This window comes from Pelodiscus sinensis, chromosome 8, assembly GCF_049634645.1.
Source record: "Pelodiscus sinensis isolate JC-2024 chromosome 8, ASM4963464v1, whole genome shotgun sequence".
Taxonomy (NCBI): Eukaryota; Metazoa; Chordata; order Testudines; family Trionychidae; genus Pelodiscus; species Pelodiscus sinensis.
Window position 1 is genome coordinate 71,480,855 of NC_134718.1, and position 17,179 is coordinate 71,498,033.

The 17,179-nt window shown below is 46.1% G+C and overlaps 1 protein-coding gene across 6 annotated transcripts in view; it reads left to right on the forward strand.

The window, feature by feature from the left end:
* Positions 1 to 17,179, forward strand: part of SH3PXD2A (SH3 and PX domains 2A) — a 391,525-nt gene that overhangs the window by 247,403 nt on the left and 126,943 nt on the right. For 4 of the 6 annotated variants that reach the window (XM_075935538.1, XM_075935536.1, XM_075935537.1 and 1 more), the window contains one exon: positions 8,610 to 8,638. In XM_075935538.1, coding sequence (XP_075791653.1) covers positions 8,610 to 8,638 — 29 coding nt within the window. The other 2 variants (XM_075935542.1, XM_075935539.1) reach the window with 2 other exon arrangements.

Consider the following 17,179-nt stretch of genomic DNA (forward strand, 5'->3'; position numbering starts at 1 on the left):
TAAATATCCTGTGCCTAATTTGCATAAAAATGGCCACCGCATTGTGCGGACTCAGCATTTTGTTGGCAAAAAGCGGCAGTCTAGAGGGGGATCTGTCGAGAAAGAAAGCCTTTTTCGACAGATCCCTTATGCCTCCTGCAAGGAGGTTTACAGGACATACCCTTTGAGAGCCACTGAGGCAGAGATCTCAGAGGGGTAACCGTGTTAGTTTGTAACTTTAAAAACAAGGAGTAGTCCTGTGGCACTTTAGAGACTAACAAAAACAGATATCTATAGTATCATGAGCTTTCGTGGGCAAAACCCGTTTCTTTAGATGATATAATCTTGAGGTAGAGGGTACACTGCCCAGTAGTGTCTGAACCCTTTCAGTATGAGACCAGGATAACCATATTTTGAGGCTCCCCTGATGTATCCCCAATTTGTGATTAGCCTTTTGCAATGAAAACTAGGGTTGATTTCACCCTGTTGACTTCTTTGAGAAAGGCTGGAGTCAGCTTTGTCCCAGTGAGCAAAATGGAGCAACAAATGTGATACTACAGAGCCAGAAACCACTTGTAGCCATGGCGCAATGTGTAGTAAATAAGCCTATACTAGTTTGTCCCATGCCAGCACTTGAGCAACTCTATGAAGATAACTGAGGGATGACAGAAAGCCAAGATCACCTCTTCAGTGGTACCTCATTGTGAATACAATGTCGTATTCACACTCTATGGCTATGTCTACACTGGCATGATTTTCCGAAAACGCTTTTAACGGAAAAGTTTTCCGTTAAAAGCACTTTCGGAAAAGCATGTCTAGATTGGCAGGATGCTTTTCCGCAAAAGCACTTTTTGCGGAAAAGCGTCCGTGGCCAATCTAGACGCGGTTTTTTGCGATCCGGGCTTTTTTGTGGAAAACAGTACTGTGCTGTTTACACTGGCCCTCTTGCGCAAATGATTTGCACAAGAGGGCTTTTGCCCGAACGGGAGCAGCACCGTATTTCTGCAAGAACACTGACGATCTTACATGAGATTGTCAGTGTTCTTGCGGAAATTCAAACGGCCAGTGTAGACAGCTGGCAAGTTTTTCCGCAAAATCAGATGATTTTGCGAAAAAACTTGCCAGTCTAGACACAGCCTTTTAGGCCAGCAAGAAATCCCTGAGTCTGAAGTCAGCTACCAGATTTTTTCTCCCCCACGTGTACTCTTTTGCTTGCGGCAAGGAGTTATGGACTCTTAGACTTCTCCCTATCATCACAAAGGGGGCCATTCTAAGACTACTGAAAGCTGGACCTCTGTTCAGAAAGGACAGATTCATGTTCAAGAGGGTCTACAATGCAACAATTTATATCAGGAAATGAATAAGACGCTTTACCGGAAAAGAAAAGCCTTCATCTGTTCATTTGTCTTGGGGAGAGGGGGAAGCAATCAGTTGTGCTCTTTATGGTCTGTTAACCCTGTATCTTGAGATACAAAATGGCGCAATGAACCGAGAGAGGCGAAGTGGGTAAGAGAGCAGAACTAGCAGCGCTCAGCTGTGAATCATAAACTCTCTTCCTCTTTAGCTCACTGGGTTGGACCTTTGCTGTCGGAGTAGGAGAGTTATGAACTTTCCCCACTTTCTCATTGAAATTCCAACTGCAGAAGCACTAAAGTAAAGCAAAAATTGTCGTGTACTTATGTGACAGAGAGGCCCTGATGGTAACTAGGACTCCTACGTGCCACCATAATACAGTCAGTACCACAGATGCCAACTCTGTGGGTGCTTCAGGGCCGGAGCATCTACACACAAAAATAGCAGGTGTAAGCATCCACTAGCAGCTAGCTCCTCACACCAGCTATTCCCTGGCTCATAGGAGGCTCTAACTAGAAAGGGGAGGAATGGGGATACAATTGGGTAGAAAGAAGCAAGATGGGGGAAAGAGTGGGGGTGGAGGTGGGTCTGGGGCTGAGCAGGGGTAATCCCTGGGGAAAGGAGGCAGCTCCAGTGCCTGTGGTCAAAGTCCGTAGTGGGAGCTCTAGGGGCTGTGGATTTGGAAGCATGCATTGGCCATGGAGTGCCTGTCCGTTTGTGTCAGATAAAATCAGTAAGGAAAAGCTGAAGTTTTAGGGCAGGTTCTTAAGGCAAAGATGGTAACATTGGAAGTGGAAGAGAGCTGTTTCGGTGTATTGCATTCTCAAATACTGTGTCAGAATCCGATGTCAGTAGCGTGGAGAAAATGGTTTGGAGAACTGCAACGCGCTTTGATAATCCGATCAGCCTGTAGAGAGAGGAAGTTATTGTTACTGTTGCTCAGTTACATAATGGAGTTCGGCGCTTTTGGCTACCTGCCAGTTCCTAAGAAGTTGAATGATAGTTGGAGTGGTTGATTTGAAAAGCCATCCATTGCAGTGACATTGGCGCCCCATAGCCTCAACAACTCAAGAGGAATTTTGGAGCATGGCAACATAGACATCTACAATGTGTGTAAACAGCCTTGGAAACGCCAGCACATGTGAACTGATTTTAATGTGTGTATTGACGTATGAAAGGCTCTGGCAGCTACACATTAACCCCCTCCAATGGGTGGCAGGTAGGCTAGGCGGGGAAAGGTACTGCCTTCCCAAACTGCTAGCCTGGCCCCACCCACACTCTGCCCCCAGAATGCCTATGGGGGGCAGAGAGGCTGGGGCTGTGCGTTCTCTGCCCTCCCCGAGCTCCAGGGCTGGAGAGACTGGGATTGCGTGCTATTCGCCCTCCCTGTGCACCAGGGCTGGGGAGGCTCGGGCTGTGGGCTGCCCCACCTCTCTTTAATGCTGGGGGGTGGAGCCTGGGTAAAAGGGGTGGGGCTTAGGCAGGGTTGGGGGCTTGCCTCCCCCAGCCCTACCTTCACCTACCTCCCATGCCCCTTCCACTTGGTCTCTGTTGTTGTTTCACCTCTAACAGGGATGACAAACACCACTAACGACATTGAAAGGTTGCTGACTTTCCCTGTAACTTCTGTTTTTTCTGATGCAACACCTGGTCTGCCACTTCCTATAGAAGTGAATTAGGAGCTACTAGGAAAGGGACAGATAATAAGACAAATATAGTGCCAGTGTATAAATCCATGGTACACCCACACCTTGAATCCTGTGTGCAGTACTGGTCACCCATTCTCCAAAAAGATACATTGGAATGGGAAAAGATACAGAGAAGGCCAACATAAGTTATTAGGAGCATGGACCAGTTTCTAACTGTGGCAAAATTAAAAATAAAAGAGACAAAGAGACAACTTAGCAGGGGTATGAGAGAGTCTAAAAAACATCATAAATGGGGCGAAGAAAGTTAATGAGGATGTGTTATTTAGCCCTTCACATTACACGAGAGCTAGGTGTCCCCCAGTGAAATTAATAGGCAGCAGGTTTAAACCAAACATAAAAAAGTGCTGCTTCATACAGTGCACACAGTGGAACTCCTTGCCAGGGGATTTTGTGAAGGCCAGAAGGAGACCTGGGAGCTAAGTTCATCAGTGGCAATTAGCCAATGTGGTCAGGGATGCAACTTCACAGTCCAGGTATCACTCAACCTCTGACTCCCAGAAGCTGTGACTAGACAACAGGGGATGGATCACTTGATAATTGCACTGCTCTGTTCATTCCTGCTGAAGCATCTGACATTGGCCACTGTAAGAAGACAGGATACTGGCCTAGGTGGGCCATGACATGGACCTTTTTATGTGCTTAATTCTACAACAATTCCCTGCCCTTCGCCTTTTACAGATGCTATTTTCTCAGCGCGTGGAAGAACATCATGGTCACAAATCTATATTAAATGCATAGAACCTGGTCCTCCTTTTAGTGATTCACACACAGCCCGCAGCAGTGACTGGGTTGCTAGACTTGGGCTAAGGGGGCTCTAAGAATAGCTGGGTAGAGAGTGCTTTGAAGTTGCAGCTCTGTCGACCACGGCTGGGAGGCTCACTGCTTAAATATATCCCAAGAAGCCTTGTGCGTGTTAATGGAAGGACCCCATAAAGCATGCCATGCTATGGTTCCCCTTCAGAACAAGTGTGGGGGGGGGGCAGCCATAGGTGGTGTGTATGTGCAAAGGAGTCTCTTCACCCCCGGTATATCAGAGACATGGTCGCCATCTGTTATATCACGCAAGCAAGGTAGTAACAAACTTCAACAGGCCTTTATTTAACAAAGGTGAAACCTCTTTACAAAGCTGCTGCTGCACCCCCTGTAGCTCTCACTCAGCTCTGGTTCATCTCCTCCCCCCTTCTTCCTGTTTCCTGTGCTTCCAGACTCCCAACAGCCAGTGCTCCCAATTCTAATCATTACAAGCAGCATCTAAAACACTACACCATCCGTTCTGCATATACCTCTATGAAGGGGGTGAGACTGAGAGAATGGGATGTTACATAGACCCCATCCGTGCAGACCTCTGCAAAGGGAGCACTCCAGACTGTCAGCTGGCATATGGCTGTGGAGGGCTGAACTGCATCGCTAAAGCTAACCTGTTGACTGGAAAGGGTGTTGGTTTTCAGGTAATTCCCTCACAGAACAGTGGCATAAATCTTAATTGCAAGGCCTCTATGTGGGATTCAAGAGAAACATTCCAAGGTCATGTACAACAATGAAAACCATTGGAGAAAATCATGGCAGATTCCTTCTGAAAGCAATATACATTTGCAGTCTTCTCAGCAGCTTGAATTTTCTACAGCACTTTTATTAACTCGGCTCTAAGAGTCTTCTTTTGTTATGCACCTTTCCAACTAAATAGTGCTTGTCTCTATTTTGTATTAACTATAATTGACCATGGCAAGAAAGTCAGTCTCCAAAGAGAGGAGTTGCCATAAGTCTTCTCTGTAATGTTGTGAAGATGTCCTTTCAGATTGCAAGTGACACAGAAGTTGAACTGGGTGATTTAGGTCAGTGTTTCTCAACCTCTTTTTTATAAAGTACCCCCTTTTTAAAAAAATAAAAAATTATAAGTACTCCCAGTACCTACAGTTTTCAGACACACAATTTTTTTCCTACCATTGCAACACATTTGTTTAAACAACTTAATTGTAGCTGGGTGGGAGTTGAAATTTTTGGGTGCAAAAAGTACAAAAATAATAAAACCCCTGTAAAACTTAAAATAAAAAATCCATTTTCTCCAGATTTCAGTTGTGTTGACGTACCTCCCCAGACTTCTCTTGAGTACCCCTAAGAGTTGAGAAACACTGATTTAGGACAGATAGCAGAAAAATGTTCTGCCTTGGGGAATTAAAGAAACCATATTAAACTCCTCCTTTGGCAAACAGTTTTTGATGCAAGGCACAGTTTATTACTTGAGTTATGTGCTGGTAGTGTGCATGGTGCTGTACAAAACGCAGGAGAAGATGGGGACCTTGCTCTGAAGAACTAATCATTTAAATAATTATTAATTTAGAATTTTCTTTGCCATTCTTGGGCATAGCCCTGTACTCTAAACTTGGCCCAGAGCGCTGCATGAGAATTCCTTTGAGACTCTGAGCAATCACTTATTCTCTCTGCTCAGCTTCCCGCTGCCACAATAGTGCCTTTGTCCCATCTTTTGTCTGGTGTGTCAAGTTAGAGAATGAACTCTTTGCAGCAGAGACTCTTACTTTGTGTGCCTGGCACGCCTAACACAATGAGTCCCCAGATTCAATTATGGGCTCCTGGAAATACTGTAATACATCTAATAATAACACAACACTGTAAGAGAGGCTGGTGTCTTGTCAGGCACATTAAAATAGCAGGTTCCCATCACCTGCAGTGCATATGCAAAGACACTGCTCTTGCAAATGCTTATTCCGGGGTGGGCAAATACCAGCTTGCGGGCCAATTCTAGTCTTCCAGGATTAGCCCCTAGCAAGCCCCTGCTACTATATTTACCTGCACCTCCACACTTATGGGCAATCACAGCTCCCATTGGCCTCAGATCGCTGTTCCCAGCCAATGGGATCTATGGGAAGTGGTGTCCCGGTCCGTGCTGTTTCCTGCTGCTCCCACTAGCCGGGATCAGCGATTCGTGGCCAACAGGAGCTGCAAGCGCCTGTAACTCCAGAGGCGCAGGTAAATATAGTGGCGGTAGCCAACCCGGGGTTAACCCTGGCAAACTGACACCATTTTATTGCCCAGCCCTGGCTTATTCACCTGAGAAACTCTACATGAATTCAGAGAGACTATTCACATGTGTAAATCAAGCTTTTTTCCAGGGTTGGGACTAGGGATGTAAGCAACTAGTCGACTATCATAAGCATAAGCTTATCCGATAGTCGAGTAGCAACTCGACTAGTTGCTTCCCCCCTTTGCTGCCTCGCCCAGAGGCAGCAAGGGGGGGGAGCAGGAGCTTGTGCTGGGGGAGACGGCTTAAAAGCCGGTTCTCCCCAGCACTGTCTCCGCAGGAGGCAGGGGTGTAGCGGGGCACTGGTGTGAGCTGAGATCAGTTGATTCCCAGCTGGTGCCCAGTCCCAGGTGCTGACATGCTCTTAATGCATTTAAAAAGCAGAAGTGCAGCCAGGGGAACCAGGCACCAGCTGGGAATCAACTGTCCCAGCTCACACCTGGCACTCCCTCCCCTCTGAGCTTCTGCTTTTTAAATGTCTCAGTTGCCAGCAGGCTCTTAATACATTTAAAAGGCAGAGCCACAGAGGGGTTAGCTCCCAGGAGCTAAACCTGCTGCTGCACCACAGTTTCCCCCGCTTATCAAGTAATCGACTAGTGGATTCAATTCCGTTTAGCATCCCTAGTTGGGACTTAAATTAGGCTTAACATAGCAAGGCATGGGAATAAAGAAAGCAAAACAGAGAGGGTTAAATGTGAACACAGAAGGGAGGATGTCTAGTGGGAAGAAGTGAGTTTTGAGGAGGAATCTGAGGGAGAGTCAAGTCGTGTGACACACTGGAGCATAGAGGCCATTCTGGGTCTGGGTGTTGGGATGATGGAGGAGACGTAAGGAACACCCACGTGCATGGGCAAAGCATGAGTTACAAGCGGGGCAGGAAGAGGTTCCCAGAGAGACTGGTTGTGATCTCAGACTGGTGTAAATGAACAATACTCAGCTGGAGTCTGCGTAGTGCAAACCTGGTACAAGCGAGAGGAGAATCAGGCCCATAGCACAGGGAGGGACTCAGCTTGTGAAGAGTTTGAATACACAAGGCACTCGCCTCCTAGCAGCTCTGCATCTCCCCCCCGACTCCACAGGGAAACCACAGATGCCTGTTTGTTTCTTCAGTCTGTTGTAACAGAGGGATCACATCAGTGTCACAGGCTCAGTAGCACACTGTTGTCACTCAGAGTGGCCGGTCCTGGGCACCTGAGAGGACCAGGCCTGGTAACGTCAGTGCAGGAGCCAAGAGAAGGAAGCAGGGGCTGAAATGGGCATTGGGGAAGACAGACTTCTTTAAATGCAGAGCACGTTGACCATTGGCCCATATGCCATGGGAACGTTATATCAAGCAAATGCCCGTCTGTCTGAGTCTACGTGGAATCTGCCTCCAGCATGAATGGGGTCTATCTGGAGGCTCCTTGCTGGCCCAGCTCAGGGGATGCTGCTTAGAAGAACAGCGTGCAGTGGTGGCCCAAAAGGAAAATGTCAGGGGGCCCAAAAAGAAACTGGGATTTGTCCTCTTCTTGACTGGCAGTAAATCCTGGCCATCCAAATGTCATGGGAGTAGTTCCAAAACATTTGGGAGGATCAAATTCCTTTCTACACTCGTTGATTTTAGGGAACATGCCAACATTTCAGATTATCCCCAAATACTCTGGACTTTAGATCATTGGTGGGGGGATACTTCATTTCCCAGCTTTTCAAAATGTACACAGTGCTGTGCAAGAGACCACAAACAAGGCAGTCACTGCCCAAAGAGGTGACAAAGGTCTCAATCTGCCAGGGGCAGCATCTGTAGCAAGCAAACCCCGGATCCTGACTACACGTCCCATTTCATGATCAGGGTTTGAGAGACAGATACAGACCAGACACTGAGTGTGAAGAAGTAGTTACCATAGTTACATATTTCCCCCCTCATTCTAATTATTCTAAAACAATTTCTCCTGGAAATTTGTGGAACCAGAAGAAAAGCTGCCTTCTCCGTCCTGAAAACAACAGAAAGGAACCACATTTTCCTCTTTAAGCAGGAGAGGACAAGTGTTTGACAGAGCCAACCAGAAGGGGCTGGAGTTTCTGCAGATGTTAATGACTATTTGAAATAAAGGACTGTGAGCAAGGCAAGCTATGACTCTAGCAACTGCACCTTTGCAGCTTGCGTCTCACTTGCTTTTTACCTTTGTAAGGGAATGTAATTCAGCAATAGGGCAGTAAATAACTTGATTTAAAGGGGTGGGGGGTGGGAAATGCCAACTCTTCTCCCCTGCCTTGCTGGTTGTAGATGGTTTGCTCTGGCTTGGATCACATGGTCCATTGGCCCCCCTAGTGCTGCAGAAGCACCAGCTGCTGCTACTGCTGCTGACAAGCTGCTGTTGATCAGGGTGTATAAGTCTGTGTGTGTCAATGCCTTGCAGTTCTAACCTCCACTTTAAAGGAGGGCGAGCAGAGGATGAGCCTTTGAGTGCATGGGTGGGAATTTGGGAGGCACCCTTTTTGCCCCCTGTGTTCCAAACGCTAACCATGTCTATCTGTTGTTGCCTATTTTTCAGGGACTATGGATCCTCGAAAAGAAAATCAGGTAAGAGACCAGACTCTCCATATAATGCATGACTACACAGGTTGTTTTTTTTTTTTTTTTAGATCCTTCCCTTTCCCTCCTGTTGCATGGTATTTCGTACTGATTTGACTCTTTCTCGCTCAAGATGATTGGGGACAGAGGTTTCTGACTATATAGGTGTACAAAGAGAAAATGGTCTTTATATTAAACTGCTTTTGGGACAAAAATGACTGGCTTCCCTGCTGTTTGCACTTATACCAATCTTTCTTCAGTCCAAGAAGGCAGCTGTCTTAAATTAAAGTGCTCTTTCTGATCTCTGTGTACCTGTGTGTAATCCAAGAGTGGTCTGGCTTCTTTATGGGGGAGTAGGAATACTGTTCTCTTGCAGTTTGAGTTTTATTTTGTGGCCATCTGCCCTACCAAGTTGCCTCTCCAAACGGATCTTGTATGATTAATGTGAAATAGTCTTGCTGTGGGAAGATCTCCTTGCCCCTAGATATGGGGTGTAGCCTGGCTCAGAGGCTGTGGTATGGGCATCTGTCTTTGTAACGGCTGTTACCTTTTGTAATGCCAGTCTGACAAAAATATATGGCGTAAGGAGAGTCTGGGATGCATTTCTCCCCCTTCCCCCCCCCCCCCCCAACAGAAGTTGGTTCCATGAAAGAAATTACCTAATCTAATATAAATAATCCAGTCCTCTTTCCCTTCCTTAGGGCCTGCAGTGACTTATATATCTTTTTCTGGACAAATTTTCAAAGATGCCCTATACTCAGCTTGGTTTGCCCTAAACTTACTGTGGCCAGCAGCCGCTTCCATTGACTTCTGAAAATATTGAGCATATTGTAATCTCAGACTGGGCACCTCAAATCAATAGCCACTTCTGGAAATGCTGGTTTGGGTGTGGCCTTTTTGTTTCAAGTGGTATTATGGCAGTTCCCTACCCACTGTACCGAGCCCATGGGAGTAAAGGTCACACCCCTCTCGGAGAATCGCGTTGCTTGGAGTGATCGGTCAATTAAATCATGAATGATTTATGTTGCGCTCCTGCAGTAAGCTAATACGCTAATGGGCTGCTGTCATCTGGCTCTGCTTTCCTATGGACTCGCTAAGAGTGCCATGTGAAACTGCCAGCCTGTTGCCTGCACAGGCCTAGAATGGCAGAACTCTTTTTAGAATCCCTGCTAGGGAATGAAGCGGTATGTCATCTGGAACCAGTGAGGGGCTGGCTGTCCTGAATCCTAGCCCACGTGTGGCAGTCTTTTATTGTTCCAGCCCTTGTCAGGAACTAGCTGGATTATATTGTATCTGACCGTCCTTTCCATTGGAGGCTTATTACATTTGACACCTCTCTGTGCCCCCTTTTTGCAACAATATTAAATAGGGATGTAAAATTCCATGAGGAATTCCAACAAGTTAACTGGCTAAATGTGAAGTTTAATCAATTAACCAATTAAGGGGGGGGACTCCTCCAGTGTGGCTGGAGCAGCCCCTGTCTGTGCACCCCCTGCCCAGCCTGCCACAGAAAGGGAGTGCTCCAGACACCCAGAGCAGCCCCTGTCTGCAGCAGGCCCTGTTGAGTAGGAGCAACCCCATATCCATAGTGGGTGGGAAGCTGCTCCAGCCACATCTCCCTCCCCCAACCAGAACTGGAAAGTATCATCCATTAAGGGTGATGCTTACTGGTTAACATTTCATATCACTAATATTAAGTCTGACTTTTTTAAGTGGGTCAGTCAATGATCTTATCACTTTAGAAAGTAGGTTAGTAACCCACATTCTCCCTTTCTCCATAGCCTTGGCTTTCCCTCCCTCCTTCGTATTAGTCAGGATTCAGACCTTGCATTCCTAGCTTGCTGACCTGTGTCTTGTAACTATCATCATTGAAGGATCAAGATAAATCTGTATCCTGTTTTCTAGAAACCTGAAAACATCAATGTACCTGGCAAATATTAAGGGGCTTCAGGGCATGCTGGGCTCTTTCGTTTTAAGTATCAGAGGGGTAGCCGTGTTAGTCTGAATCTGCAAAAGCGATGAGGAGTCCTGTGGCACCTTATAGACTAACTGAAGTGTAGGAGCATAAGCTTTCGTGGGCAAAGAAGTGGGTCTTTGCCCACGAAAGCTTATGCTCCTACACTTCAGTTAGTCTATAAGGTGCCACAGGACTCCTCATCTCTTTCGTTTTAGTTTCTCTCCTTTCCCACTTTCCAAAAGGCCCACTCTCAGGTTAAAATTCCAGGTTTTAATTTTTTTTTTAAAGATTATGACCTATCCAACTTACTGGGTGGCTTTTTTGGGTTTTTTTTTTCCTATTATTTTACACTGTTTCTTGTAGATATACTGGAGGGAATTTTTTTTTTCTTGGTGCTTCTCGTACCCTAACCCAATGCTGTGGTGTTTCAGTTGCAAATCTTTCAAAAGCTTGATGATTACTGAGCAATGGAAATGCTGATCATAAACAAAGACCCTTTCTTTTGAGCTTTCTTGTATGCAAGCTTGTCTTACAAAACCCAGGTTTTGATAAGGGATGTTGGGTAGCGTGTAACTGCTAAAATTTGATGGGATTACACAACTATTCAGTTAGTCTCCGGAGTCAGACCGGCAACTAGTGTGCTCTGATAAAAGCAGCTGCACAGGGTGTCAGCAGCCCCTGTCCAGGGGAGCTCACCCCACCTTCTGTGGACAGGGGCTGCTGCCATGGTAGACTTTCCTACCTCTGCAGGAGACAAGGCAGGGGCCAGGCAGGTCCGTGAAGACAGCATATGTAGGGGGCCTGCTTGAAAGCCGGCTCCTTGTGTGTATCGACTCCTGCCTGTTAACCCTCTATGCTGCTGCTGCTTCTCTGTCTGAGGCAGCAGCATGGAGGGAGGGGGAGGCATGCCAGCTTCTCCTCTCGCACCCCGCCCACTGCCTCTGCTACAGGCTTATCAGTTAATCATTTAGTCAACTTCACACAGACATCCCCAATTTTGATCTGCCTGGCTTCAAAAAAAGCTGCAACTGAGATGTTGTCAGAGCCTTGCCTGAGAGCCTTTATCAACATAAAAGGACAAACATGAGCAGTCTGGCACAATCATTGTTGTCACCTTAATTTCTTAGGTGTTGGATGTGCCTGCATTATCCATGTTCACTTAAACAGCTGCAGCTTGTATGTTCTGACCACTGGAAAAGGGCCCTATTGTAAGGACCCAATTAAAGCTCCTTTGTGATTTAAAAAAAAAAAAATCTCTACAGAGATGAATTGATGTGGTTCCTTGATACCTCTCACTAGAAGTGGCAGAAACAAGGTATTCTGGAGGTTTTGCCACCTGGAAGTCTGACAACTTGTTTCTTGTCTAACTTGCTTGAGGACATGCAGCATGTCAGGGTGCATTTCACTTAAGTCTGAAGCATAATTCCAATTGAAATAATTTGGAATTAGGAACCTAAAGAGCTTTATTTGGGGATAGTAGTTTTCAACCTGGGGTCTGTAGTCTGTATCTCTCCAGAGGTTTGTTGATTTCCAAAAGTGGTCTGCATCTTCATTCAGATGAAAAAAGGCTGAAAACTACCAGTATAGGGCCTTGTTCCTTGAGCTGCGCCCATCTGCCGGGTACATATGCCATTACTTACTCTAGGGAGCAGTCTTATTCTCTGCCTCAGTTTACCTGACTTACACAAAGGAAATGATACTCCTTTCTAACTGCTGACCCCTTTCTTCCCCCTCCCCCCCCCCCCCCCAACCTTGCCCCTTTGGGAATGGAAGTTGGGGCCGATCATTGTAAGCTCAGACAGCAGAGCAGTGGGACCAGTTCCAGTGTATTCTGTAACTTCAGCTACCGTTTCCACCTCCCTCCTCCTTTCGGGAGCCAAATAGGATGCCAGCAAGTTGGTACTCTCCAGAGCCCTGCCAAGTCAGAGGTTGGAATTCTGTGTCTGTTCCACCATCCCCCACGCTCAGTCCCAGGTTCCCACTTTCTGATGTTTGTCCCCTGTGCTCCCCAGAGCGTAGAACCACATCACTTGCTGGTCCTTTGCTTCAGTATCTGCTATTGACTTTTTTGGTATTTGAAGTTGGTTGATGCCTTCTGCTTTGGCAGTGTTCTGGGATTCCCTATTTATTGCACCTTCAGTTGAGGAAGTGGCACGTGCTGGCAAGTCTCTCCATGGCCAAAGGTAGCACAAGAAAGCCCTTTGGTCCTCCTCTCCTTTACGTCTCAAGCAGCAGGAGATCTGGGAGCTCACGTGGCATCTCTTTACCGCACCGCATTTGGATAGATAGTGTGCAAATCTGTTGGTGCAAACTGGTTTAACTTCCTTTGGCATTTGGAACAAATTGGGCTCCTCCTATTAAGATCCACAAAGAGTTAAATGGTCATATAAACTAGGGTTACACACAAGCTCCAGGTATGTGTGGGGAGCGGGCTTAAAAGCCGGTTCCCAGCACACACTGGTTCCTGGGGAGCAGACTGCCACCTCACCTGTAAATGTGGAACCACCGAAATTTTTCATCAGTTACATATTTACTTTAATGCCTTTTAACACCTGTAATACAAACCCACTCTGACATGTTGACTTTATAATAAATAAAATTGATCACAGATCTGAATAGTCTTCAAAATAACAGAATAAACCTTATGTGGGATCTTTTGAGAGGCTTTAAGTTTTAAGCTCAGCAATAAATCTCTTTATGAAGTCAAGCAAACTTTCACTCGCTAGCCTTTGTCTCACTACTTTGTTTTCAAGTCTGAAAATATGGTTCAATATTATAGAAGGGAGACAGCTCAAGAGGCCACGGACTATAATATTGTAACACAACTAACCTCATGAAGTGGCTAAAAGATGCCTCTCATGAGAACTGTTTAGCTTGCAAGTATATCCTTTATCAAGGAGACCCCTTACAACAACACCGGAATAGACAACAGGACTAGTAAAAGTAAGTTTTATTGAACATGTGGCCACATTCTTTTTTAAGGTGACAACTGCTTAAAAACATGCCCTTTAAAAAGCCGTTCTTCCAAATAAAGTGGAAAACCTCCCATTATCCGTCCCTCACCATGGAGCCCTCCAGCAAAAACTAACCAATAAACAAGTCTTGACTGGATGGTGTGTTGTAAAAAGGTTTCTAGCTATGAATGTGAACTAATGAGCAGTGTGGTCCCTCTGGAATGCTGCAACTGTTGCATTTGGTGCATCTGTGCCACTAAAAGTGTGGAAGGCACAAAAGGAATTCTGTGAATGCCTGAGGAGACCACTGGCTGCCTTATTTTCCAATAAATGCTTGTTGTTCAGACCCCAGATCCTCCTAGGCTTTGGGGGAGGGGTGAAAGGGAGATTGAATGAGCAAAGAACTTAATGAATGATGGTTTGCCCAAATCTTAAAACTTGCAGACACTGGCTTGAAATGTGTCTTTGGGGTGTTCTGAACTTACATACAGCTGCTTGTACTGGTACAGGAGAACAAGAAAGTGAGTTATATGTTGATGTCCTGTTTTTGTGTTACAGGCATTGTGTGTGGCTTTTTTAAAATGTCTTTTTTTTTTTTTTTTTTTTTTTAAATCATGGTAGCACCTAGACTCTAGGGAGTAGAGGTGGGTGTCTGAACAGCAGCTATTGGCTGCAAGCCCAGCTCTGAAGGCAGGGCCCCGCCAGTAGTTGTTCAGAAGTAAGAGTAGCAGTACAGCATACACCCCTACTAAGCATGTGACTAGTGTTCCTTCTATGTCCCTGTGCAGAATGAATTTTTACACCAATATAGAGATGCTATGCGACCCGTCACCTCCATATTGGTGCACATATCAAAATTCATTCTGCCCAGGGACAGTTTGGGGTGGGGTGGGGTGGAAGGGTTTGGAGTGGGGGGGGGGGGGGGGGATGCGGGCCCTGGGGTGGTTTTGGAATGAGGTATTTGGGGTGCAGACTTCTGTCTGGGGCTGTGGCGTTTGGAATGCAGGAGTGGGCTTAGGGACAGAGGCTGGAGGGGTGGCTGGGTGGGAGTTAGCACAGGAGGGGGTTCCAGGCTGGGGTTGGAATACAGGATACTTACCTGGGACTGCGCCCATTTGGGGTCGGGGGTGTGGGGGGGGGGGGAACTGGTGGCTGTACATGACCTGCTCTCACCTGTGTGCTGCCCCTGTAGTTCCCATTGATTGCGAGTCCCGGCCGATGGGAGCTGTGTGGGCTCCAGACTGAAGCCCCTTTCTCCATCCAGCCCTGCGGTGGGGCCTGGAAGAGTACACTCGCATGCCGGCAGCCACACATGGGCTGGATTGTGGAACTCCCTGGGCCATGGCTTTGAGAGCCCTGGAAGGCGCTCCAATGCAACGTCAAGGAATTGATCAGGTGGGCATATCCCATGTGTTCATAATGGGTTATCCAGTTGGTCTCCCAAGGCCCTGTGAGGCAAAAAGGGAAGGAATTCCTTTGTGCCTCCTAATTTCCAGTCCTCCAAATATGAGGCAAAGCTGCTGACTTCCATTCTCATTCAGTGGGTCACTGGTTCTCCGCAGGTGCCCTTCAGTTTTTTTTCCTGAGTCCAAGCAAGGCTAGCCAGTAACAAATTTCAGATGCCATCTGCATGCAGCGTTACATGCACCAAATTAGGCTAATCCGTGATCTAACCCTTCCATTTCCCATCTGCACACTGTGAAACTCTTAGGATTAGCCAGTCTGTTAAGGGTTAAAGTGACTTAAAGCATTTTACGGCAAGCACAGCAGTTCCCTGTGGTGGTGAGTAAGCTAAGAGGAGCTGTTCCTGGTGTGGCTGGCCAAAACTTCGGGACTTGTAGGGGAAGATGGTCCTGCCCGTCTCTTGCTTGCCTCATGCCAGAAGTTGTCCTCAGATGTACCCAAACATCTGGGTCCCGTCCTAATCGGAAGCTAGGGGCAAGAGGGAGATAGCATGAACCCCCGAGTCATTCGATAATGGCCATAACATTTCAGCACCGTGCCTGAAGGTGTAGTGGGTTGACTGGCTGCTTGCTCACCTGGTAGTCCTAGCGGTCTGTCTGGAGTAGGGATGTGAATGGTTAACCAGTAAGCATTGGGCTTACTGGCTATGGTTAATCAGCGCCCTGGCTAGAGCAACTAGCCATGCTGTGGGGGGCACTCCAGACCCAGCTGCCTGCCCCCATGTAAGCAGTCAGACACAACCTTTAACTGGTTAAGTGGGGTTTTACATCCCACATTTGGGCTTTAGAAAACAGGTGTCTTTTTAAAACGTCTTTTAGGGTGAGATGGGCATTTTGACTGCAAAAATAGCAGTGTCAGTTTGCTGATAGTGGTCCTTCAATTTCTGCTATTCTCATTCCTATGGGAATGAGACTGCACTATCTGTACAGATGAGCGTTTTAGGTGTGAAATTTATCTTTGTATAAGCTTTGAAACTTTAGTTTCCTAATTGCTAGTAAAGAAAAGTATACACCATCCACTGTAGCCAGTTAAGAAGATCAAACAGAAATAGAACTTCAAAAGTTCCATTGATTTAAAAAAATTTTTTTTTAAATCATTAGTTCTAAATTGACTTTAATCTTAAAGTAGTTGCAAATTGATCTGATGTCCGTTTGCCAGACTGCAGCTGTCTTGAGGACGATAGTTGTGAGCAATATACCCCAGCTACTTGAAATGGGATGTCTACTGAAACTAGAACAGCATAATAACACTTTCAGCCTGGGACTTGTCTTTTGTGTGGAATTTCTGACCTAGATTTGTGGGTGGGAGCCTGAGAACCTTATCACAATTCTCCTCAGTTTGTTTAGATCAATGAAGTTCTTTCCTTTTGCTTCTACTTGGAGGAGTGTAGGTGTTCCATGGACTTTCTCTAACCTGTCTCAGCTGCTCCTCACCATTAGAATTCTTTTTTTTTAATTGAAACTCCTCTTGGGATATCTCCTTCCTGATGGGGGTGTTTGGTATAACTCCTAGGAAAGAACTTGTTTGCATTCCTTTCTCATGCCTCTTCTCTGAATCTTCTCTCCTGTCATCAGATCTCTTTAATGAGGAATCAAGAAAACGAGCCTGTTTCAACTGTTCTCTTTGAGGGTGTCTGGCGATGATATGGAGACTGATTGTATTTGGCTAACGTTTCTGTACTTCATAGTTCCTCACAGTTTCCAAATAAAAAACCCTCAAAAGGACAAACGATTGTGAGTGAAGTTGTCCTATAAAACCCGTCTAGTGGCTGACACATAGTAGTTGCTCCATTTAGCTCATGTAGTGGAAACCTATTTTGTTTAGAACTGATGTTGGAAGAGCCTAGCTCTAGCTTGATTCCTTTTGATCTTTACAAAGCAAACTATTCCCGTGGTGCTCAACGTCCTTTGTTAGGATCTTGCACAAGGCTAGAATTTAAGGCTGTTGCTAAGAGGAGTCTGATATCCTAGTTCATTTTAGATTGACCATTTAGAGCTGTCTCAGCCCATGTCTCTGTCCTAACTAACACTTGCTAAACTGTATTTTGGGACTCTTTGGAGAAACCAATCTGAGAGCAGATGAAACAGATTAAATCCCAGACCCAGGGAAGACTATATATTTAGGTCTTCCCATCAGGAGAATGATCCCTAGTAGCAGTCCTCTGAAATCTCTACT